The sequence below is a fragment of the Saccostrea echinata genome, unplaced genomic scaffold (assembly GCF_033153115.1).
Source record: "Saccostrea echinata isolate AGI-Se365-2 ecotype Australia unplaced genomic scaffold, CSIRO_AGI_Sech_v1 ptg000012l, whole genome shotgun sequence".
Classification (NCBI taxonomy): Eukaryota; Metazoa; Mollusca; class Bivalvia; order Ostreida; family Ostreidae; genus Saccostrea; species Saccostrea echinata.
In genome coordinates this window covers 3,346,315-3,373,520 of record NW_026889761.1, presented here as the reverse complement: position 1 = coordinate 3,373,520, position 27,206 = coordinate 3,346,315, and the positions used below count along the sequence as shown (strand labels likewise).

Here is a 27,206-nt window from a genome sequence, read left to right as displayed (position 1 = left end):
TACAAAATTTCTTCACCAAACAAATATGGCACAAAAAAAAATCTTTTAAATCATTTATTTACCAATCAATATATTAATGTTTTAAACCAAATCCATAATTACTAAAAATATACTAAATGCATCTATTAAATGAACACATGTAAGGAAAAGCTTATACATAAACCTGTAATATGTTGGATTATTATAACAGAATTATTAAACCTTACACAGTACGTGTGTACTTAAACCTCATTGATACACAGTACATGTGTACTTAAACCTTATTGATACACAGTACGTATGTACTTAAACCTTATTGATACACAGTACGTGTGTACTTAAAACCTTATTGATACACAGTACGTGTGTACTTAAACCTTATTGATACACAGTACGTGTGTACTTAAGCCTTACTGATATACAGTACGTGTGTACTTCTGTAGGTGTTCTACCTGTATAGACCCTTGTATTAAAGAATGACAGGAATGTATCAATATAACAATTGAGCAGATCAAGTACTGTATATTGTATATTCCCCTACAGATCAAACCACTTAGACTGCAGATCAAGTACTGTATATTGTATATTCCCCTACAGATCAAACCACGTAGACTGCAGATCAAAAAAGTCATGTTTTTTTTCATCAAAAGCATGAAAATGGTTTGAACATAAAAGCAAATATTAATCAAAAGCAAACAATTCAATGTATTAAACTAGCTACAATATGATACAGAAAATAAAAAACAAACATGAAAAAGTTTATATTGGAGATAAAATAGACTAGGGAGAATTAAGTTTTAATATTCCAATATGATAGCTTTGTCTTTTCCATTAAACAAAGTTTAATCACAATTTGATAATTCAGGAAACACTTGACTGATGAGATTTTAATGGAAAAAAAAAACAAGACATAACTCAATCTACTAAAAATAAAAGGTACAAACACATGACTGGTAAATGCATAAAATGACTAAGGTTAATGCAGGTAATATTTAAAACACAGATCCAGTGTAACTTGGGTATGTCAATCACACATCAATATCAATATACCATGGAATAAAGGGGATTTACTGTGTTATGTAGTGAACACAACATACATATAAATGGGTCATTCTATTTCAATTATTTTTAAATAATTCAGGAGGTAGATGTATGACTTCGATTATCTTTCTCAATCTTTAAAATGTCCAATATTGACAGAGTTATAAACATTTCACCAGCACTATCACAATAAGAGACATATTCCTTTTTTTCCATTTTAGAAATTTACATATAAAAAATTCACTCAATTCACATGTGGAAATGTAAAAAAAAAAAAAAGAAGAAGTTTTTAAGGCATAAATACACTGCAGACCTGTTTACCCAAATTGTTGTCTCTCAGTATTTTTCATTAGATTTGTCAGTGAGATTTGGCATTTGCCCGTAAGATTTCACTTTTCATCAACTGTACATATATTATAGAAAACAACTACATTTCTGATTACCAAAACATGGTTTAATAACAAAGCAAAATGTCATACACTACTCTCTTTTGAGTGATTTCTGTCATTTTTTAAACCACCGCGTTTTGGCAACTTAAATGTTCGAAAATTTTCTCTTCTTTAGCGATTTAAAAGCGTCATACTGAGACAGATAATGAAAACTAATTGCTAAAATCCATATGAACAGATTTCCGTATTTTCGTTATAGCAAAACGTAAGACCTATTTTGGACTGAAAATCCATACAAAATACGGCGAAATCGTAACAGTAAACAGGTCTGACACTGTCATATAGGACATGGAAAATTGAAAAAAAAAATCAAGATTGACAGAATTTTGCCTCCTGACAGGCCTGATATCAAGGTTAATTCAGAAGTTGTATAATTTTATATTAATATAATACGACACAGGACTTAACAGGGGACTTAACTCATGGAAAGGAAGCTCTAAGGGAAACAGCTGTTACTTTGATAAATCTTTAAGTCATTATGGCAAAGTACAATGTCAATAATTCAAGCTTAAGTTGTATTTTCTAATCAAACACCACTTCATTGTAGACAATTATTAATGAAAATTCTGTGTTCTGTATAATGTATACTTTACTGTGTACATCACAAAATTTATTACATGTACTACAATACTGGCTCCTTTTTATGAGGGCTGATTTCAAAATCAGAACTACACATTTTTTCATAATAATTCACTCTCTTAAGAAAGCTGTGCATATTATTGCAAAATTTATTGATAAATCAACACAAATCATAATGCTTTTGAATAAAATTGCTTAATAATATAAATGAACTGATTAGAAAATGAAAAAAAAAAAAAAACTGGCACAAAGCACGATACAATTTATAGTGGTATACAGGTAAAAACAAAAAAGTGATGGTTTGTATCTTTCCACTTACATGTACATATTTTTGAAACACATACTGTAATGGACGAGCTAAAAATAGTAAATACTGACTAGTTTCTTACTGCTGTCAATACTTGGAGATTCCTGGTACTGGCACATCATGTGATGAGAAAACATGATTGTCAATTTACTTTTTTTCAGCAAAATAAAAGGAAATATTGTGTTAGATGCTTAATTATTAAACATTATCAACAGCATACAAGTCCTTGTAGAAAAAACATATTCAATCTACTCCATTTTACAATTTTTGTTTTTTCATTCAGTAAACAAAGAAAAAAAATTAAATAACAGTCACTGCATAGTCACCTATGTATCTCAGGTCTCTTCTACTACTTAAAACCAAGTTTAAATAAAAACTATAGTACTTTAAATACAATCATTCTAAATTGCTAAGTACATGAGTATTTTTTGTGCTTCAATCCTATTTTTTCTTTAATACATGTATATGATCTTTCATTCTCTTTTGACTGCAGGTTTTTACTATACACTTGTTAGCCCCCTAAGATCACTAAACTTAGGTATCACAGACAACATAACAAATTATTCAAATATGTCAATTATTTTGCAACCTTCCAACCTAAAAATCACTAATATGTCACTTTGACTTGGAGAAGAACCCCACTATATGCTCTCCGATGCCAAGGAAATATACACCTTGAGCGATCCCGAACAGGGGTGCGATTACCAGAATTCTGCAGAAGCCACCTTTGAAAAATGCCTTCCATCCTTCTGTTTTGTACACTTTCCTGTAAGCAGAGAATTCTTTGAATTTATTTTACATGGAAAACAAACTAGATGTAAAAACAGCTTCTAATGAATTATTGATTCTTTATGAGAGTCCTGGAAAAAAAAAAAGCCAAAAATTTAAGTTTTATAAAATGTTTATTTCTTTCCATAAAATAAATCATCTTAACTGTGTATTCTCGATACAAATATGAATGTAAAACATTCCTTTCAAGGAAAACTTCAAGCTGTCAGTCTATATTTGTCACTGCTCTCAAGATCACATATGAATAACAAAGCTCTCTGATGATGTAAAACTTAATTTTCCTCCCCTTAAAACCCTTCAGAATGAATCACATTTTTCATACAAATCAATACAAAAACATTTACGAGGTATTTGTCTATGTAACCAAAATCAAGTGTAAATATTTTCCAGCAGATGTTATACATACGTAAAACAGTCCAAGATTCCTGAGTAGGTAGCTTCTCCTTCTGCTTTCTTCAAAGTCTGTAGGCGAGTTTTCACAACTAAATAAATAAAATTTCATCTTCATTAAAATTAAGAAAAAATTCCTTCAGTTGTTCTAAGGTCAGACAACACGTTCCTAAGTTATATAATAGATATTTTTTCCCAAGACTTTGTCATTGAAGTATTGCTACTTTAATAAGATTCCTCGCGAAAAAATTAAGGTACCTTACCCACCAGCCATTTGTGAAAGATATCAGAGAATGTTGTGTACTAAGTAACCCTATTGAAAATCACTAGTATTGGCAATATCACAAACTTTTGGTGTCTTTATTTATTTAAACATTTCAAAAACAATTTAGAAATCACAAAGTAATTATGAATATGATTAATTTGTTGTATATTACGAAGAGAAACAAAACAGATGTTTGAGGAACGTGTCATCAGACCTTCAGTATTTAAATTCATTGTCATAGAAAATGTTCTAGTTAAAATAGTTCTGAATCAATACCTTAAATGCAGAGTGGCTCTGATAAGTGTGTAAAACTATGTCCTTAAAGTTAATTTGATTAATACCACAAATTGTTCAAAATCTATTGAATTTCATTATAAATGACCCACTTCTAACATAATTCAGGGTGAAATAAAACAAAGTTACAGCAAACACACATAATAAAACTGTTCATTTCTGCTATTTGTGTGTTTTACTGTACATTAGCTGCAGAACTGTAGCTCTCTGGTTGAGAAAATTCAGACAAATAAATCAGAGAGCTACAGATCCAAGCATTGAAAAAACCTTCAATTTATGGTGATGCTTTTTTGTCGCTCTCTTTGGGTATTATTTCTTATATTATATGTGTTTTCCTGCCTAAGGGATGATATTATTTAATTAACAATATTGTATCCTTGTATTCCTGATACTTAATTAACCTTTTAACGCTTACAAACAGCCCGTTATGGCCTTGGAATATCAGCTTTAAAAATCCCATTCCGACGTCCATGCGGTGGGGTCAGGCTAAAATTACACACCCTAAAGCTAAATAAAGTATCAGAAATAGGAGCAAAATATTTAGTTAATTAACAGATACCGTACAATAAACTGGGGAATGCAAATAATACAGGAAATCATCCCAAAGCGAGCCACAAAAAAGCGTTGCCTTAAATCGAAGGTTTTTTCAATACTTGGATCTGTAGCTCTCAACCAGAGCGCTACAGTTCTGCAGCTAATTGTACATACACTTTATAATGATTAGATTCTGTCAGCTAAAACAGCTGGATGAGATAATATCTTACCATCAAATGGATTCACAGACAGTGAAGCCACAGCCCCAGCTGTAATCCCGGCACACAGAGAATAGATGAAGACAGGCTGGTCCAGCCCTCCCGCTAACCCCGTCAAATCATCAGAAATCAGCTACAACAGAAAAGGAACAGATCAGGAATGAATCAACCAATAGATAAACACAGGCTGGTCCAACCCTCCCGCTAACCCCATCACATCATCAGAAATCAGCTACAACAGAAAAGGAACAGATCAGGAATGAATCAACCAATAGATAAACACAGGCTGGTCCAACCCTCCCGCTAACCCCATCACATCATCAGAAATCAGCTACAACAGAAAATGAACAAATCAGGAATGAATCAACCAATAGATAAACACAGGCTGGTCCAGCCCTCCTGCTAACCCCATCACATCATCAGAAATCGGCTACAACAGAAAAGAAATGAATCAGTAATGAATCAACCAATAGATAAACACAGGCTGGTCCAGCCCTCCTGCTAACCCCATCACATCATCAGAAATCAGCTACAACAGAAAATGAACAAATCAGGAATGAATCAACCAATAGATAAACACAGGCTGGTCCAGCCCTCCTGCTAACCCCATCACATCATCAGAAATCAGCTACAACAGAAAATGAACAAATCAGGAATGAATCAACCCTTTCATTGTCACACCCACCTTTACAACATGTGCTTACAGAACCACAGCTATCACAGAAGATACACACTGTTTAAATTGATAAATTTAATTCATGATGATTTCTGGTAATCATGGTGTTAAATAGAAGTTAGAATTAAAATTTCCATCAAATTTAAATATACTAGATACAAGCCAATAAGGACAATATTCCCATAAAAATCATGTTGAACAAAATTTATATAAAAAGATGAAAAATACTACTTATGTGACTACTTTCATTATTTTTTTAAGAAAAATCCAGTTATACCAACCTTTTCGTTGACAATGGCAAACAGTGGAAAATAAATTGCTGAGAATGTGACATCTCTAAGTGCCGTGGCTCGGAATCCTTTGTAAATACCCAGAATTCCCTTTTCTTTGAACAGTTTGAGTGCCGTACCAGTAGCAGTTATACGTTCAGTCTTAGCAGCACCTGTCAATGAGTGGGAATACTAAGTACTATTCTGTTAAAGTTTCAGCTATTCACGAGTCAAAATCCTAAGATACATGTATTTTAAAGTCATGGGCAAAATCATCTTAAATTTAAATAAATTCCAATCAAGATTCTGGGAGTTATTGTCATCTGGTCATGACTTTGTGAAGAGACAATCAGACAGACATCCATTCTAGCATTGTTTCCTCTCCTCCTTTTTGGGAGGACATAAATGTATTTCACAGTCATTTCACATTGATGAAAATACGCAATATATGTGTGTACATGTAACAAGTCACAGTCTTTTCTTTAATCCATTAAAATATATCAAGAACATCTGGTAAAATCGCCATGGTGTAATAGGGTGATATTTTCAATATATTTATGATTAATAAATGATACTAAATGTATATTGTGTTTCTTGTTGTTTTATAATTATTTCACTTGATCATCATCTACATCATCATCATTTTGTATATATTTAGTTGAAACACAATTGGATACACATTCCTGTATTGCCCTATTCTCCCTTGGTTCTTTTATTGTGCTATTCATTGATCATTAGTTGACTTCTTCAATTAATGACTTTTTGGTATTTAATGCCTATGGCTATTTTACCTAGGTGGTCATTTTCAGACATGTGATACATGTCATGTGGTTTGAAGAACCAATAGATTTACTATATATATTTTCCCGCTTTTGGTGAACTGCCTTTGTTCATTAGAAAGTTAGATTCCTTAGAGGAAAGTTCTTATAATATATAATTATGTAGTGACTGTATCTATGTGAAGTCTGCCATATTTGAATTATCCTGATTGACCTGAAAGATGTACTGACAGATAGTAAGTGCACTCTATATTTTATTATCTTGATTAATATCTGATTTAATATTTCTGTAAATTATCTAATTTATGCATTTTCTATCATTCATGAGTAAATTCAATTGATTTGATTATCAAGTTTATTTCTTTTACTTTTATCATTCGACCTTAGTAATTTATAAATATCAGTTATCAATTTCATTGATGGGATCTGATTATTGATTCTGAAGTTATATAGTTAAATTAATATTTACAGTTGATATGTAGTATACCCGAGACTTGATTCAGGCAGCTTATTGAGTTTAAGCCTTGTTCCATAAACAGGTGATTAATTGATAAGCATATGAAATATAATACTTTTATCATAGATAAATGTAACGTGAAATAGTTGCATTGAAATGTATATATTTATGGAGTAATATTGTATATGCATAATATTCATTATCAGAATTAATGTTTTTAATATATTTTTAATGCAGTCAAGGGAAATAACTTGTAAAGTACTTTAAACTTTAAGAAGATAGCAAGAGTTATCCTTCTTGTATTATATATATTCCCTTGCAAGTTTATTGTTGATTTTTTATGCTCAATATTGTTTATTCCTATTACAGGGCTTTAAACTATAACTACAACTATTATATTATCATTGAGTCCATCCATATCAACACTGAAGTATTTAATAATAAATGATGAACCCATAAGTGGTGTGTTATATTCTTCACTAAAGGCCACTACTACATTTGGCGCCCACGTTGGTTGTTGATGATGGACGATGCCTACACAAGATGAAGCTGATGAAAGATGGTCTACATCTACCTTCCTCCTTGCGAGAGCTATAGTGAACAGTGTCAGTTTTGTGCTTGCTGACTTAATTTACCCTACATGCAGTAGTGATCAACACTGTGAACTGTGACTTTATATTGTGACTTCTGAGTGCATTGACTCTGTGGTGATTCATTATTCCACTAGTGGTTGGTAAGACAATCTACAATACAACACTTGTTTACCTAACCAGTATATAGAAAAGATTATTTATATCATCTGTTGTATATAAACATGTATTAGGAACAAGTATATTGAAAACAAAAACATTTGTGCCCTGTCCTTATTGTACTGGTAACTGATATAGTTTCATATTGAAATTCTTTCAAAATTGCTCTTTTACTAACAACTTTGCACTGCACTGCATGCTTTATTATATTTGACAATTGTTGACTGGACTGAACAGATGTTGATAGAGCTGTGGTAGCTGTGGCAGATGTACATACTAGGTACAGGTAAGGTCCCACCCCATGCCCTTCTTAGTTACATGTACATGTACATTATAAAGACACACATGTATATGATAGGTTATACATACACCCATGTACGTATGTTGATCAAGTGAAATATTGTAGGTGTTTGACAACAATAAGGGTAGCTATAGATAACATGTCCGTCTGTCTGTCGTAGTTAATATTTGAAGTGAATATCAAAGTATACTGAATTTTTTGCATTGGGTACAGTAAAGATTGAGTATCTCCCTCACCTGCTCACTATATAGATAGTATATTTGAATAAGACTGCCATCATTTTATTATTTCATCTGCTCATTTTTCATTTTCATTTGATTCATTGTATTTAATTTTATTGTGTATATATATTCATTTTGTTGTCATTGCCTTTTGAACATTTTTCTATTGTTGTTTGTTTCTATTTTGTATACATAATGTAGACCAAATTGCAGTGAACTAGAGTTATTGCCCTTTATTCAGAGTAATTTTGATATATTCATCAGTTACTTATTAAAGTTTCTTTAATTTTTTTTGACATCTCTTTTATTATTTTTTTTTCTTTTTGAGTTACATAAATTGATTTTTCTTTCTATAAAATTACTTGAATTGAAATTATTTTATTTGATTTTTTAAATTTAAATTTCATTACTCTCAATCAGAATATTGTATTGATTGGTATTTGAACTAAGAGTGAATTCATTGGAAATTGATTAATTGGGATATGTGATTTATTTTGAAATTTTTGTTATGTAATTAAATTTTTTGGAAATTCCATTTATTTTTTATCTGTGACATTTATATTTTTTGTATAATTTGATAAAAATTTAAATTTTCAAAAGTTTCTCTGAAATTGCATTGTTTACATTGGTGATATTTATTTTTCTGTTCATTTGGCATATAATTCTACATTTTTATTTTTTTTATTTTTTTTCAAGCATATTTCATTTTGATTTTTTAAAAAATGTTAGTTTGACTTACTGGCAGGTATATTCAAAACAAACATTCTATTATATTGTAGCATGTATATTGTATACGTAATGTGTATCAAAGTGACACAATCCATTTTGTGATGTGAAAAGTGAAATTTTGAAATAGTGAAATCAGTGAAATATATTGAATTCAATTCAAGTGATACATGTGAGTGAAATTTTAAAGTGAATCACTACATTGGAAATTCAAATTCATTCTAGGATTGTGTATTCATGGAAAAATTCATCATGGCAGATATTACAGAAGAAGAAGCAAAGAACATTATCAGTTCTTTTAAAGCCTTGAAGTTGAAACCCAAGGCAGATACACCTCAGGATCTTCAAGCATGGCTACAAGGATTTGCTAGTGCTGAATCACCTACAGTACCTACAGTGAAAACTGAAATTCAGACTGACATTATAAAGCACTACACAGGATTTCCCAAAATTTCAACATTCTCTGGTTCATCAAAATGTGAAACATCCTATGAACTATGGCGTTACGAAATCCAGTGCCTTGCTAAAGAGAAAGTATACAGGGAAGACCAAATCCTACAAGCAATTAGAAGATCAGTGAAGGGAGAAGCTGCTAATGTGATCATGAGACTGGGTCCTAGTGCAACCATTGACACTATTATACTCAAGATGAACTCTATTTATGATACCATTGAAAGCAGCCAAAAAATACTAGGAACATTCTACAGTGCAGAACAAGAACCTAATGAGACTGTATCAGAGTGGGGTTGTCGGCTTGAAAGCATCATCAATAAAGCGGTCCTCCGAGAAGAAGTAGAAGCGGGAAAAGTGGATGACATGTTGTGTCATGCTTTCTGGGAAGGACTTCGACCTGATTTGAAGGATGCATCAGGATACATACATGACAAATTTTTATCCTTTGATGAACTGAGATCAGAACTGAGAGCTATTGAAGAGGATCATGATCATCGGAAAAAGGCACAAGTTAAAGCAAGTAAGGATTCAAATGTGATGAGTGCAACACATACAGACAAGCCCACATCTGAAATGGATGAAGTCAAAGGAATGTTACAGAAGCTGACAGCTGAGGTACAGCAACTGAAGAATGAGAGATACAGCAGACCACAACAATTCATTAGAAAAGATAACTACAGTGGAGATAAAGAAAATCCATATTATGGACAGTCTGCGCCACATCAACTTCAGTTTAGACCACAAGGACGAGGAACATACAGGGGTCAAGGTTCAAATAGAGGTCAAGGATCATACAGAGGTCAAAGTCTATACAGAGGTCAAAGAGGAGTTTATAACACACAGCGACTCCAAGGAAATAAACCTAACCCAGTTGGACCAAATGGTTTGCCCATATGTTTTCGATGTGGTCAAGAAGGACATATCCAGTTTGGATGCAGGATAAAGACAGACCATATGAAACAACTTTTAAACTCACTATGGCCGGCGTTGAGAGGCAAACACTAGGCCAGGAACATGGAACACAGAGCCTCAGAAATCATCCAGAAACAATACCGGGACTGATGGGAGAACAAAGTTTAATACACATTAATATCAATGGTGTGGAAACAACTGCCTTATTGGATACTGGTGCCACAGTGTGTACCATCAACACAGATTTTTATGAGACTTACTTGCGTGATCTTCAAATATTACCTCTAGATGATATACTTAAGATCAGATGTGCTGATGGTGGAGTTATGCCATATCTAGGATATGTGAAAGTTAACATCAAAACAACAGATATAGATGCGACAACTGACCATGAATGTTTGATGTTGGTGGTTCCAACAACAGAATATAGTCAGAAAGTTCCTGTGATAATAGGCACAAATTTTATTCAAAGTATGATGGCATCTGTACAGGAACAAAGAGGAAACAGATTTTTACAGCAAACCAGAATGACAACACCCTGGTATTTAGCATTCCGATGTATAGCCATTAGGGAAAAAGAACTAAATCGCAACAGACATAGACTGGGTGTAGTAAAATCAGCTGAAGAACACAGTATCATCATCCCACCAAATAAGGAAGTTAAAATATCTGGATACATAAATCATCAAATACCATACCATCCTGTTTGTGCCATATTACAAGCAACTAATGGATCTGTGATACCAGATGACCTTGACATCACACCATCTTTAGTTCAATACAAATACCAAGATAGTAATCTAGTGGAAGTCAACATTAGTAATGTGACAACAAGAACTGTTAGGATTCCACCTAGAGGACTTTTATGTGAACTACAACCAGTGATGATCGAGGAAGTACAAGCCAGTGCTGATGCACTCACCGCAGTATCCCCACCAGACAAAATAATGGACTCACTAAAAATCTCTAATAAATTCCTGTCCCATGATCAACTTCAAGAATCCTACAAAGTATTAAAGAACAACAAAGACATATTTTCAACAAGTGAAAGTGACATAGGCCATAGTATCAGAGTTCAGCATAAGATACATCTGAATGACGAGACACCATTCAAACAGAAGCACAGACGTATTCCTCCATCAATGTTTCAAGAAGTTCGTAACCATCTACAACAGTTACTGACAGCTGGAATTATAAGACGGTCAGAATCACCATGGACCAGCAACGTAGTATTATGTAGAAAGAAGAACGGAGAGTTACGTATGTGTGTAGATTATAGACAACTTAACTCCAGGACTGTAAGAGATGCCTATGCACTACCCAGAATTGAAGAAATATTGGATTCATTAGGAGGCAATACATATTTTTCAGTCCTAGACATGAAGAGTGGATACCATCAAGTTGAGGTTAAAGAAGATCATAAGCAGAGAACAGCGTTTACCCTGGGGCCACTTGGATTTTTTGAATACAATAGGATGCCGTTTGGATTGGCCAACGCCCCAGCGACATATCAAAGATTAATGGAGGATTGTCTAGGCAACTTACATCTTAGCATCTGTTACATCTATTTGGATGATTTAATTATATTCTCAAGAACATTTGAAGAACACATAGAGAGATTAGAGAAGGTATTTCAGTGCATCAGGGAAAACAACTTAAAACTTTCACCGAAGAAGTGTGCTTTTTTCATGGACAGAGTGAAATATGTTGGACATGTGGTTTCAAAAGAAGGGATAGAACCAGATCCAGATAAGATAGATAAAGTCCTGAACTGGCCCAGACCAACTAAGCCAGATGAAGTTAGACAGTTCATTGGATTTATAGGCTACTACCGCCGCTTCATCAAGGATTTCACAAAGATAGCAAAGCCACTTAACGAATTGATGCCACCAACATCACAAAAGAGTAGAAAGAATTCTAAAGCACCACCTTCCTGGAAATGGGGTACAGAACAAGAGAAGGCATTCCAGCAACTTAAAACCCATTTATCATCACCACCTATATTAGGATACCCTGACTATGAAAAACCTTTTGAACTCCATACAGACGCCTCTCTTTCAGGATTAGGAGCAGTCCTATATCAGGAACAAGAAGGCCAAAAGCGAGTTATTGCCTATGCGAGCAGAGGTCTCAGTAAGTCGGAAAAAAATTATCCTGTCCATAAGCTGGAATTTCTTGCCTTGAAGTGGAGTATTTGTGACAAGTTTAAAGAATATCTCTATGGACAAACTTTCAGAGTCTACACTGATAACAACCCTCTTACGTACGTTTTATCTACAGCACATTTAGATGCCACAAGTCAGCGATGGGTTGCCAGCTTAGCATCATACAACTTTGACATCATCTACCGCCCTGGAAAGTCAAATAGAGATGCAGATGCATTGAGCCGTTTACCTGGACTCCCTAGCAATGAAGAAACATGCATCACCAGTGATTCAATACAGTCTATTTGCAATGCTATTGAAGTGTCTCCATATGCCGAATGTTTTACAATGTCAAGTGATGCTGTGATTGACCAACCATTACCCCAAGTAGATAAACACTTTGATGTCATGACTGCTCAGTACAAGGATCCCATTTTGAGTTATTGGATTCCTTTCATTAGAAGCAACACTAAACCATCAAGGAATGAGATATCATTTAATCCAGACCATATGACCATCTACAGGAACTTTGATAAACTTCAAATCATCAATGAGACTATCTACAGAGAAGTTTTTTTAGACAACATCAGGAAATATCAACTGCTTTTACCATCAAAGTGCATACAAACAGTTATGAGGTCACTTCATGATGAGATGGGTCATCCTGGCAGAGACAAGACTGTATCATTAGTCCAGGATAGATTCTTTTGGCCCAGAATGACTGCTGATATTGAGGATTATATTCAAAAATGCAGTAGATGTGTCTTCAGAAAATCACCAGACAATCAAAGAGCACCTCTTATAAATATAACTACATTTCAACCAATGGAACTAGTATGTCTGGATTTCTTGACTTTGGAAACATCAAAAGGTGGATATGAAAATGTACTAGTTATAACTGACCATTTCACCAGATACGCCCAAGCCTACCCAACAAAAAACCAAACAGCCAAAACAACAGCTCAGATTCTTTTCAACAACTTCATTCTACATTATGGTATTCCCAAGAAAATCCACACAGACCAAGGAGCAAATTTCGAGAGTAATTTAATCAAAGAACTTTGTGAACTTATTGGCATTACCAAATCACGCACAACTCCTTACCATCCTATGGGAAATGGACTATGCGAGAGGTTCAATCGCACTCTCCTCAAGATGTTGGGAACATTAAGACCAGATCAGAAACATGATTGGAAACAACACATAGGTCCCATAGTACATGCTTATAATTGTATGAAACAGTCTTCAACAGGACATTCGCCTTTCTTTTTGATGTATGGAAGAGAGCCTAGGTTACCGATAGATTTGGTATTTAGAACCAATCCATACGAAGACCGTGAAAGTATGCCCCAGTACATCAAGAAGTTGCGAGATAAACTAGACACATCCTATAAACTGGCTCAGCAGTATCTGAAAGATTCCCAAGGAAAACAGAAGACGTATTATGATAGGAAAATTCGAGGAGCTATTCTTTCCAAAGGAGACAGAACATTAGTGAAGATAGTAGCATACGATGGCAGACATAAAATAGCTGATAAATGGGAAAGTGAGCCATACATAGTATTATCTCAACCAAACCCAGATATACCTGTATACAGAGTCCAGAAGGAAGATGGTACAGGGAAGATACGAACACTACATAGAAATCTTCTGCTACCAATATCTTTCATCCCAGAGGACAGATTCAACATTGCACCAAAACCAAAGCCAAGGAGAAGGAAGTCAGTAGCTAAAGTAGCTCAAGAGCCAGTACTTACCACAACTGAGCCTGATGTCGAGAATTCTGATTCAGACAGTGAACATGATGTAGGAATACCCCACATCATCATAAGCACAAGAAGAGTTAATGGGGAGATGAACCCTGGCACTGATGCTGATGATGTCCATGCATCTACCCAGGAACCACAGAAAACTGACCCAACTCCATCTGTATCACAGACAGATGAAGATACATCAACAGAGGAAAAACAGCCGGCTGGTCAGGAAGATATCCAGGATCTGGATGAAACACATGAGAGTCCTGATAGTGAAAGTGACGAAGATACCCGGGTCAAGACGCCAGTGCCCCAGGCAAGAAGATCAGCAAGATTAAAAGCAAAGCCAAAGTGGATGACATCAGGGGATTTTGTCGTGAACCAACACTCAACAGAGAGTCAACCCGATTGGAGGTTAAAGGCAGAGTATTTAATGAATACGTCTAACAATTCTATTTTTAAAGGTCATGAACATAAAATTGTAGATAGTATTTTAAAGCTTTTAGTTGATACATAAGTCAAATACAAATAGGACTGTATACTTTGACAAGTATTTTTATGACAATTTACTGAATTCAAGTATTTTTATGACAATTTTTTGAATGATGGGACATCATTCTCGAGCAGGGGGAGAGTGTAATAGGGTGATATTTTCAATATATTTATGATTAATAAATGATACTAAAGGTATATTGTGTGTCTTGTTGTTTTATGATTATTTCACTTGATCATCATCTACATCATCATCATTTTGTATATATTTAGTTGAAACACAATTAGATACACATTCCTGTATTGCCCTATTCTCCCTTGGTTCTTTTATTGTGCTATTCATTGATCATTAGTTGACTTCTTCAATTAATGACTTTTTGGTATTTAATGCCTATGGCTATTTTACCTAGGTGGTCATTTTCAGACATGTGATACATGTCATGTGGTTTGAAGAACCAATAGATTTACTATATATATTTTCCCGCTTTTGGTGAACTGCCTTTGTTCATTAGAAAGTTAGATTCCTTAGAGGAAAGTTCTTATAATATATAATTATGTAGTGACTGTATCTATGTGAAGTCTGCCATATTTGAATTATCCTGATTGACCTGAAAGATGTACTGACAGATAGTAAGTGCACTCTATATTTTATTATCTTGATTAATATCTGATTTAATATTTCTGTAAATTATCTAATTTATGCATTTTCTATCATTCATGAGTAAATTCAATTGATTTGATTATCAAGTTTATTTCTTTTACTTTTATCATTCGACCTTAGTAATTTATAAATATCAGTTATCAATTTCATTGATGGGATCTAAATATTGATTCTGAAGTTATATAGTTAAATTATTATTTACAGTTGATATGTAGTATACCCGAGACTTGATTCAGGCAGCTTATTGAGTTTAAGCCTTGTTCCATAAACAGGTGATTAATTGATAAGCATATGAAATATAATACTTTTATCATAGATAAATGTAACGTGAAATAGTTGCATTGAAATGTATATATTTATGGAGTAATATTGTATATGCATAATATTCATTATCAGAATTAATGTTTTTAATATATTTTTAATGCAGTCAAGGGAAATAACTTGTAAAGTACTTTAAACTTTAAGAAGATAGCAAGAGTTATCCTTCTTGTATTATACATATTCCCTTGCAAGTTTATTGTTGATTTTTTATGCTCAATATTGTTTATTCCTATTACAGGGCTTAAAAACTATAACTACAACTATTATATTATCATTGAGTCCATCCATATCAACACTGAAGTATTTAATAATAAATGATGAACCCATAAGTGGTGTGTTATTCTTCACTAAAGGCCACTACTACAATGGTCTTTAAGAAAAAATTATGGTGTTTTAACCGTTGAAGTAAGATGAATCACAGCAGGGCACTTGCATCTGTTTCACTGCTACTGACTTTTAAGCGAGTACTCTGTCGGAACACCTCTAGAATTTACCCTTAAAAGTATGAAAAGTCTGTAAGTACAATTTATACACAACAGAGACGAAAACCACCTGGCCAGCTATCGATATGATGTCAAAGTTGTTGAAGAAATTTTTTAGACCTTTCATTGTCTAAAGATTACACTCATGTCATAAATACAGTCGTATATCATGTATATTCTTGTCAAAATGTACCGTAAACTATACACATGTCAACATCCAAGGCGTGAAATCGCTAGATCGGCAGTATGAAGTACACATAATAAATTGATATATTTATTGTCCTTTGTTTTAATTTACAAATATATATGAACTGAAAATGAAAACACCTTATTGTATAAACGAGCACTGGAGAAAATTGAACATAAAAGAATAAATGTCGTTACAAGCGTGGCTGACCGGCGGATCGCCGAAACCTGGAATTAAGCGAAAGTTACAAGATGAAAATGCAATCGAATCTCCTAGAAAGAAGTTTGCCAAAGAAATTAAACAAAATGCATTTGAATGGTATGAATTGGATTCTGAAAAAAAGTGGCACTGTACTTTGTGTAGAGCTGCAGGTATGGACAATCCATACGCACGAGGCCATGAAAAACCAGCGAAAACAACAAACCATATGCAACATGCATCCTGTAAGTTTTTTGTTTTATTTATTTATTTTTTGTTTGTTAGTTTTAGATTTATTTGTTTGCATGAAATAATTTTCGTTTGAGTACTTTCTGAGGGATAAACCTTAAAAGTTTATTTTTTGTAGTTAGTGTCTGCACTTAAAATAGTTTTTACCTGAATAATTTTTATCAATATTTTTTTTTTCATACAGTAACTTTATAATTTTTAGCAAGTTTTCAATTGAATATTTTGGGAAAAAATTAAGCTCATAGTAAAAACAAAATTAATAAAAATGACATTTCAACAATTTTATTTCAGCTCAGCTCCATTTGACTGCCATAACAAAGTCTAAACTGGCCAAACAGCAACCACTCCAGAAGCTACTAGCCAGTAAACTTGACAGAGATGAGCAAGTCATCACCCACTACATTAAATGTGCTTATTTCCTTGCTAAGAGAGAGCTACCTAAGGAAGAATTCCCACACATCATTAGTTTAATGGGTGAAATGGGGTGCCAAACACTGAAAGAAGAAAATTCTTACACCAGTTCCAAAAGTGTTGGAGAATTTCAGAGTGCATGTGCAAAAGTTATATCACTCGATCTAGTTGAAAATATAACAAACTCTGGAGTTTTTTCTATAACACTGGATGAAAGCACAGACCGCGGAAATCGAAAGCGTCTTTTACTCTATGCTCACTACCTGCAGGAGAGACAACTTGAAACACGGTTTCTCTGCAATATAGAAATTTCTACACCCAAGGCAGATGCAGAGACCATAGTTAATCATGTGATTACAGAGCTGAGAGTTAAAGGCCTAGATGTGTCAAAACTTGTTGGTGTTGGAACTGATGGAGCCAGCGTCATGACAGGAAGAAAACATAGGTAATCAAAGATTACGAAGCTCACCTCGACGAAGGTTATCTATAAGTAAGGCAAATCTCACATATTTTTTCTAGTTAGTGTACATCCCAAGATCAATATCTATACAAGTTTGGTTTAAGAAGGACTTATAATTACTTGGAAATAGACCTGCTCAAAAAACTTTAACCTGGTCACTCATCTGGAAAATCTAGGTCAGATTCAGCATCCGAAGCAAGTGTGTAGTGTTCATCCCTAGATGCATCATCCATGCAAGTTTGGTCCAGGTAGGGTGTATAGTTACTTGGGAATGGACCTGCTCCAAAAACTTTAACCTGGTCACTCATCTGGAAAATCTAGGTCAGATCCAGCATCCGAAGCAAGTGTGGTAGTGTCCATCCCTATATGCATCATCCATGCAAGTTTGGTTCAGGTAGGGCTTATAGTTACTTGGAAATAGACCTGCTCAAAAAACTTTAACCTGGTCACTCATCTGGAAAATCTAGGTCAGATTCAGCATCCGAAGCAAGTGTGTAGTGTTCATCCCTAGATGCATCATCCATGCAAGTTTGGTCCAGGTAGGGCGTATAGTTACTTGGGAATGGACCTGCTCCAAAAACTTTAACCTGGTCACTCATCTGGAAAATCTAGGTAAGATTCAGCATCAGAAGCAAGTGTGGTAGTGTCCATCCCTAGATGCATCATCCATGCAAGTTTGGTCCAGGTAGGGCTTATAGTTACTTGGGAATGGATCTGCTCCAAAAACTTTAACCTGGTCACTCATCTGGAAAATCTAGGTCAGATTCAGCATCCGAAGCAAGTGTGGTAGTGTCCATCCCTAGATGCATCATCCATGCAAATTTGGTTCAGGTAGGGTCTATAGTTACTTGGGAATGGACCTGCTCAAAAAACTTTAACCTGGTCACTCATCTGGAAAATCTAGATTAGATTCAGCATCTGAAGCAAGTGTGGTAGTGTCCATCCCTAGATGCATCATCCATGCAAGTTTGGTCCAGGTAGGGCCTATAGTTACTTGGGAATGGATCTGCTCCAAAAACTTTAACCTGGTCACTCATCTGGAAAATCTAGGTCAGATTCAGCATCCGAAGCAAGTGTGTAGTGTTCATCCCTAAATGCATCATCCATGCAAGTTTGGTCCAGGTAGGGCGTATAGTTACTTGGGAATGGACCTGCTCCAAAAACTTTAACCTGGTCACTCATCTGGAAAATCTAGGTCAGATCCAGCATCCGAAGCAAGTGTGGTAGTGTCCATCCCTAGATGCATCATCCATGCAAATTTGGTCCAGGTAGGGCTTATAGTTACTTGGGAATGGATCTGCTCCAAAAACTTTAACCTGGTCACTCATCTGGAAAATCTAGGTCAGATCCAGCATCCGAAGCAAGTGTGGTAGTGTCCATCCCTAGATGCATCATCCATACAAGTTTGGTTCAGGTGGGGCGTATAGTTCCTTGGGAATGGACCTGCTCCAAAAACTTTAACCTGGTCACTCATCTGGAAAATCTAGGTCAGATCCAGCATCCGAAGCAAGTGTGGCAGTGTCCATTCTAGATGCATCATCCATGCAAGTTTGGTCCAGGTAGGGCTTATAGTAACTTGGGAATGGGACTTGCTCCTAAAACTTTAACCGGGACGCCTACGCTAACGCCGACGCCGACGCCAACGCCGGGGGTATAGCATAAGCTCATCTCGACTTCGTCGAGGTGAGCTAAAAATGGAGTAATTGTAAGGCTTAAAGAATACAGCCCAGCTTTAGTAGGGATTCACTGTGCTGCACACCGATGTGCCCTTGCTGCCTCACAAGCATCAAAATGTATTCCTCAACTGAAAAAATGCTCAGATACAGTGGCAAACATTTCCTTTTATTTCAGTGGATCTGCACTACGATCAAATAAGCTTAGAGAAATCCAAATGCTGCTTAACCTTCCTACACTGAAATTTGCTCAAATTCACTCTGTGAGATGGTTAAGTCTTCAGAAATCAGTTGAAATTCTCTATAGGACTTGCCCTGCCCTTCTTATAGCCCTAGAGCATGAAGGAACTACCAACCCAGCTGCAAGGGGGATTCATGCAGAAGTTTCCCAGTACAATTTTATTGCAATTACTCATATGCTGATGGACATTTTGCCTTTCCTGGGTAGATTGAGCCGTATTTTTCAAACCAAGGACTTGGACCTGAGTAAACTTAGACCAATAGTGGAAAGTACCTGTGAAGCTCTACTCGATTTCAAAGAGGCTCAAGAAATTTATGTAGATAAACTGGAGGAATTTATCACTATAGATGGGGATAATGTTATGTACAATCGACCTGACAGTGAAAGCAAAAAATCAGTTGTTCAAGAGGCCATTGACACCAATATTGATGGGTTTGATGGATTTGAGAGCTCTGATGAAGAAATTGAGGCAGGACATGATGGAGTTCAAGTCAGATTCTTTTCTCAGCAGAAAAACATTCTCAGATCTATCATGCCACAATATGTAGACAATATAGTAAAAAATTTGAAAGATAGATTTCAAGAAAGTGGGTTAATAGAAAAAATGCAAGTGTTACAACCTCTTCACATCACTTCAGCTCACAAAAAAGGAGAGTTAGCAAAATTTGGAAATGAGAGTGTAGCTGTTTTAGCTGAACATTTTGCTATCCAAGGAATAGAAACAGAACAAGTGCCTATGGAATACAAACAGTACAAAAGACTTGTCATAGGCTCTTTCTCAATGTCTTCCTTGAGTGAAGTGTGTGAGAAACTTGGTTCAGAATATGAGGATATCCTGTCAAACCTCATCAAACTTGTTCAATGTTGCACACTGTTGCCAGTGAACAGTGCTACCTGTGAGAGGGGGTTTTCCACCCAAAATCGCATCAAATCAAGATTAAGAACAAACTTGAATAATAACTCAGTGAATGTCTTAATGAGGATTTCAGAGGATGGTCCATCAATTGAAAACTTTGACTTTGCAAAGGCCCTGAAAATCTGGAAAGATGAGAAAAAGAGAAAACTTTTTCAGTCTTAAATTTTTGAACTGATGTGTACATATGTAAATACTGAACTTATTTTGTACAAGTTGACAGCCTTTTAGATTGATTATGTGAAAATGTATTTTTATGCTATGAATTAATAACTTTTAATATAAAAAAAATATAAAATACATTGTTTAAAGATCTACATTTTCTGTCTCCTTAAATAGTCTTAGAATGATGGAATACTACAAAGAAATCAATGTTTTAATATATATTAAAATTTAATTAAATAATTCAATAATTATTGCGCATTGCGCGCGCTGAGAAGTCTCCCTAAAATTTGAAACTTCTCCCTAAATTTCACTGAGGGAGAAGTGAAGTCTCCCTAAATTTTTGGTCTAGGTTGGTCCCTGTCACACACTTCTGGAAAATACACTAAGTCTCTTTGAATACATAGAGGATATTCAATGTTTTGTAGATGAATATGGAATTTATTTCACGAGTGGGACAGGATTTTTTGATATTTTCACGAGTGCGAAGCACAAGTGAAAATATAAAAAAATCCTGTCTCATGTGTGAAATAAATTCCATATTCATCTACAAAACATTGAATTTTCTGTTTATTACATTTTCTTTGATTTTCCCTTTGCCTCTGTCTTTTCTTAACACAGTGTCATAGTTGAGCGGTTGAGACGTCATAGCTTAGCAGTTGTGAGATTGAAAACATTACATAGCATGGATTTTAGCAACATACTTGGGAAGAAATTTGCAGTTTTAGCTCTATCAGTGTGTTTAGTTACTATCTCTATCTTATGACAGGCCAGAAATTATTTTTTACTTACTTTGATATCCTTTCACACTGTGAGAGAATATCATTTTGGTATCCTTTCACACTGTGAGAGAATATCACTTTTATTCAATAAATAAATCACAGTATTTCACTGTTGAAAATGTAATAAATATAAGTATTTCAAGTATCGGACAATTATGATTCTATGGTAAAGAGGTCATACCACTTTTTCCAATGACAATTATGATTCTGTGGTAAAGGAGTCCTACCATTTTTTCACGGACAATTATGATTCTGTGGTAAGAAGTCATACCACTTTTTCCATGGACAATTATGATTCTGTGGTACAGAAGTCATACCACTTTTTCCACGGACAATTATGATTCTGTGGTACAGAAGTCATACCACTTTTTCCATGGACAATTATGATTCTGTGGTACAGAAGTCGTACCACTTTTTCCACAGACAATATATATGGTAAAGAGGTCATACCACTTCTTCCTGCATCCTGCTGCTGGATCTTCAGAAGTTCCATTGGTGTGGTGACCACAATCTGACACAATCCAGCTCCCGCCCCTGAGATAATGGCTCCCCCACTGGACAGTACCCCAGTCCTACATAAGAAATAAACATAGTCCTCCACAAGACAGTATACAACAGGAAAAAAACAGAGATTTCCACACAACACAGTACACCATTGCCAAATAACATCTGTTGCAATACATAGGCATATACAATGTAGTACCCCCCCCCCCTATTTTATTTTGCTGTTAATTTAGTATGGAAATTTTCATTGAAAGGCCAGTTGACCTGTATTCCATCTAAATTACGAATTCATTAAAATAAATAGAATTATCCATAAAATTGTCAAATATTTAAAGAAATATGGACAGTATTTACATGTACACTTACAGATTTTTTATCAAATAGAGTCTCTATGGAATATTTAGCTGCAGAACTGTAGCTCTCTGCTTGAGAAAATTCGGACAGATAAACAGAGAGCTACAGATCCAAGCGTTGTAAAAACCTTCCATTTACGCCGCCGCTTTTTTGTCGCTCGCTTCAGCTATTATTTCTTGAATTTTATGCTTTCCCCCGCTTTAAGAATGGTATCTGATAATTAACCATAATTTTCTCAAGCAGAGAGCTACAGTTCTGCAGCTATGGAATATTATAATTCCTCACTTACTTTTTATCTGTAAATTTGTATCTGAAGTTGTCATTAATGACTAGTTTGATGGCAGTACATAACTCTCACTTACTTTTTATCTGTAAATTTGTATCGTAGGTAGTCATTGACGACGAGTTTGATGGCCTTTTCTGGTGTGATCAGAAGCAGATTTACTGCAGAGCCTGTCAGACAAAAAAGAGACATATTTAAAATATTACAGACCAGATTTACAGCAGAGTCTGTCAGACAAAAAAGAGACATATTTAAACTATTTTTGACCAGATTTACAGCAGAGCCTGTCAGACAAAAAAGAGACATATCTAAACTATTACAGACCAGATACTAAGCAAGCTAACAACTCAGTACCCACACCTCTAAGCTGTGCTATATTATTGTTGGTTGTGCAAATGGATAAACTTGGAGTGCATTTATGCAGCCAATAAATGCTAATATTCACCAATATAATTCAATAACTCCTTCATTATATTGCTATTCAGTCCTGGAAGTGTTCAATATTACATCAGTTCAATGATCCTACCAAGCATTTTGATTTGCTTATTGAGGTTTTTCTTGAGACTTATAGGTACTTATTAATAATTTCAATTTTGTGTGAAAATAAATACATTTTCCCTAGCTGCTACTACCCTAAATATTGCTGTTGAGCGGTTGACACAGGAAATTTTTTACTTAAAACGGGCATTTGGTATTGAATGCTTGCATTTAGAATGTTTCAAAGCATATTCCTGTACGTATTGTGAACTCAGAGTTCAATAAAATGCCAAGATACTGAATGCTAAAGTTTCAGACTTTTTTTTATTATAGACTATTTATTAGCTAAATAATAAATAAGGGTACATCTTTAAACATTCTGTACAACAGCAGTGTATAATTAAATGTATTTAAGGAGGCTGAGTGATAAACAATTGACACATTCAATGGTCTTTAAACTTAATTATTTTACTTCACTTACCAGTACTATATTTGTTAAATATGTAGTTATTCATAATCATCATATGAAGTTATTAATTGTCAAACTCTTTTTTGTAAGGAGGTAGAAAAAGTTCATAAAATGGCCAGGACCATGTGGTCTCAATAACATCATTTAATTCACACTTCTAACCATTGCTATATAATCATATCTTGTATATTTATAGGACACTCCTAACACTTCAGTCTATTAATACATAAGAAAACACAGCTCATCTATTTATACCTCTGTACATTCCTAGGAATCTCTCATTCTTGAAAGTTTTCTTGGCACAGTCAAACCTGAAAAGAAGAAAAATGTATGATTCATAATAGTTAAACCTTCTGAAATACATGTATGTGTATTATCTTGTTTTGGGTTGAAGAGAAAAATATTTTAGCTTAGAATAATATGCAGTAATGAGTAAATTCTCAATCTTTACATTGAATACTTTTTCCAAGTCACAAATTATACATATATTTGATTAATTTCCCAGGATATCTAAAAATGTTATACATTTATTAAGAGTTTTTTTTTACGTCACATGGCTGACTTACAAGCTTTTGTAGTAGAGTTCTCCATTGGGCATTGGCTGTTGATTCTGGAGTCTAGTTTTGACAAGATCGATAGGGAAGACACATGTCACGCCCACTATACCAGCTATAGCACCATTGATAATCTTAGGAATTGGGCTGAAGTGGATATGTTTGTAAGCATTTATAACACAGATAATCAGTTTTAAACTTCATCTTCAAATAAAAAAAATCAAAAAAGATTTTCTACTTACCTCTGACGAGTCAAATAAAAATCTGCATAAAGGTTTGTGTCAAATTATATCTAATTGCTCTAACAATCCTTTCTAGATCAAGATAATGACCAAAACTTTGAAGGCAAGAACTGTGCAGTGTGTGGTTCTTAAAAGTACTGAGATATAATGGTACTTACAAGAACTGTGTAGTGTGTGGTACTTAAAAGTACTGAGATATAATGGTACTTACAAGAACTGTGTAGTGTGTGGTACTTAAAAGCATTGAGATATAATGGTGCTTACAAGAACTGGGGAGTATGTGGTACTTAAAAGTACTGAGATATAATGGTACTTACAAGAACTGGGGAGTATGTGGTACTTAAAAGTACTGAGATATAATGGTACTTACAAGAACTGTGTAGTGTGTGGTACTTAAAAGTACTGAGATATAATGGTACTTACAAGAACTGGGGAGTATGTGGTACTTAAAAGTACTGAGATATAATGGTACTTACAAGAACTGTGTAGTGTGTGGTACTTAAAAGTACTGAGATATAATGGTACTTACAAGAACTGTGGAGTATGTGGTACTTAAAAGTACTGAGATATAATGGTACTTACAAGAACTGTGGAGTATGTGGTACTTAAAAGTACTAAGATATAATGGTACTTACAAGAACTGGGGAGTGTGTGGTACTTAAAAGTACTGAGATATAATGGTACCTACAAGAACTGGGGAGTATGTGGTACTTAAAAGTACTGAGATATAATCATACTTACAAGAACTGGGGGGTATGATGAATGTGAGGCACTGTTACAGCTTTTTCTGTTTGTGTCATCCCTGTTATTCTTAACAAAACCTTTAGATAGACAAAATATCAATTTTAGATGATTAAACATAAAATACTTGCCTAAAAAAAATGTTTGTTTCCCCTATCAACTGAAAACAAGAGGCCCATGGGCCACATCCCTCACCTGAGCACATTAGCTAGGAAAAAGACAAATCAGTTCAGTATTGAAAAGTTTACTTTGGGGGGGGTGGGGGGGGTGGGGTGGGTGGGGGGGGGGATACTTCAATTTTAAAGTAACTGAGGATGCTTCCATATCAATATATAACAAATGGCTTTACTGTTCTTGAGCAGAAGATTTTAAAAAAAATTTTTCCTATATATTCGTTGGTAAAAATTTAATCTCCCATTGTGGCCCCTCCCTACCCCTAGGGGTCATCATTTCAACAAACTTGAATCTAAACTACCTGAGAATGCTTCCACATCAATATGACTAAACATGGCTTTATTTTCTTGAGAAGAAGATTTTTTCCTATACACTCCAATGTAAATCTTTGATCCCCCATTGTGGCCCCACCCTACCCCTGGGGGTCCTGATTTGAACAAACTTGAATCTAAACTACCTGAGGATGCTTCCATATCAGAATGACTAAGCATGGCTTTTCTGATCTTGTGAAGAAGTTTTTGAAAAAAATTTTCCTATATATTCCTTTGTAAAAATTTGATCACCCATTGTGGCGTTGCCCTACCCCTGGGGGATCATCATTTGAACAAACTTGAATCTACACTACCTGAGAATTCTTCCATATCAATATGACAACAAGGCTATGCTGTTCCTGAGAGGAAGATTTTTAAAAAATTTTTCCCTATATATACATTCCTATGTAAAACTTTGATCCATCGAGACCCACAATGCAACGCTTGTTGTTCTCGCTGCTAACTTCGTTCTCACAGTAACAACATCTAAAAATTCACAAAAAACAAACTCACCTTAATTTACTGGATATTGCATGTAGATAGTAAACTTCTTTGTTAAAATTTTGCACTTTTCAAACTTCCTTTATGGAAATGCAGCTAATACACGACATCATGGGACATCACAGTCTAGACTTTCCAAATGTCTCGTGCTTTTTGAAGAGGCGGATCTTAAAATTAAGTGAACAACTGCGCTCGCCCCAATGGTCACACCGTCAACATATTACACATATAGCAGTAATGTAAACTATTTTGTAGCTGAGTATGTAGCGGTAATGTCTATTTTGAAAATGTAGTGGTCAAGTAATACAACCAGTTGATATATTGATACATTGATAATCAGCAGTATTTCCCCCAGGATACTCTTTATGATACAATGTCAGTTCAAAGCAATGGGTATTATATTTATACGTACAACTTGGCTCGCTCAATGATAGCACTAATGGGATTAGCTTACAGAATTAACTTATTCAGTTCTTTTTCATGTAGTGACTCATCCCTTAGCAAAATGAGCATAGCAAGATTTCAAAGTTTGGGCAAGGTAATACAATATTCAACTATAGTTACAGAGGAAATTCGAAATATTCACTTTGTTGTCAACATGACGTCGACTTACCTCTTACGATCTTAAAACGTGTGCTTGGAACACACTGTTGTAACTTGGATTCAAAAATATGACGCAAATAAAGATATTCTGAATTTTTATGTCATGAAACGAAATATGTTAATGTATTTTTAAGCGAGTAAGTCACACTGTCCCTACTCAGTCAGTTAGTGCACTGGTCTGACTGGATCTCAGGTGCCCTTACCGGAAACGAGTCAAATCAATAATGTTGATGTCGCAAAAAATGCATTCTTGAGAAGAATATTTTTATTCAAAAATATTCTGTAAAAAATAAATTTGATTTTATTGAAATATATCTCTTCTGTTCTCTTATTCAGAAAAAGCATTTTTCATTAAAAATATTCTAAACGAAAGATGAATATAAAAAAAAACGAAATCGAAAAAAAGAGATATTTTAAACTGATTTCTTATCTTAGAGACAATATTGTAATTCAGGCTTATAAAAATTGATTTTGT

The 27,206-nt window shown here is 34.6% G+C and overlaps 1 protein-coding gene across 3 annotated transcripts; it reads right to left on the bottom strand.

Moving 5' to 3' along the window:
* LOC133185190 (mitochondrial glutamate carrier 1-like) lies at nucleotides 1-26,876 on the bottom strand. Of its 3 annotated transcripts, XM_061320282.1 has the most exons (11): nucleotides 26,742-26,876; nucleotides 26,141-26,295; nucleotides 25,143-25,222; nucleotides 24,172-24,306; nucleotides 23,861-23,916; nucleotides 22,739-22,829; nucleotides 21,969-22,090; nucleotides 5,803-5,963; nucleotides 4,858-4,978; nucleotides 3,551-3,626; nucleotides 1-3,121 (listed from the first exon to the last, which is right to left on the bottom strand). In XM_061320282.1, the coding sequence occupies exons 3-11, from the start codon at nucleotides 25,199-25,201 to the stop codon at nucleotides 2,971-2,973; spliced, it is 972 nt and encodes a 323-aa protein (XP_061176266.1). In that variant the 5' UTR covers nucleotides 25,202-25,222; nucleotides 26,141-26,295; nucleotides 26,742-26,876; the 3' UTR covers nucleotides 1-2,970. The 3 variants fall into 3 exon arrangements, with proteins under 3 accessions (XP_061176266.1, XP_061176264.1, XP_061176267.1); XM_061320280.1 differs by lacking the exon at nucleotides 26,141-26,295; XM_061320283.1 differs by lacking the exons at nucleotides 25,143-25,222; nucleotides 26,141-26,295; nucleotides 26,742-26,876 and adding an exon at nucleotides 24,931-24,941.
* Nucleotides 26,877-27,206: the final 330 nt, after the last annotated feature.

What these genes read in the sequence shown, in the direction of transcription:
- LOC133185190 (XM_061320282.1), bottom strand. Translation starts at nt 25,201, where the DNA reads ATGACACAAACAGAAAAAGCTGTAACAGTGCCTCACATTCATCATACC. An exon ending in ATTCCTAGGAATGTACAGAG is followed by an intron (nt 22,830 to 23,860) that starts GTATAAATAGAT and finishes TTTGTCTGACAG; the next exon opens with GCTCTGCAGTAAATCTGCTT. An exon ending in GGAATCTTGGACTGTTTTAC is followed by an intron (nt 3,122 to 3,550) that starts GTATGTATAACA and finishes CTCTGCTTACAG; the next exon opens with GAAAGTGTACAAAACAGAAG.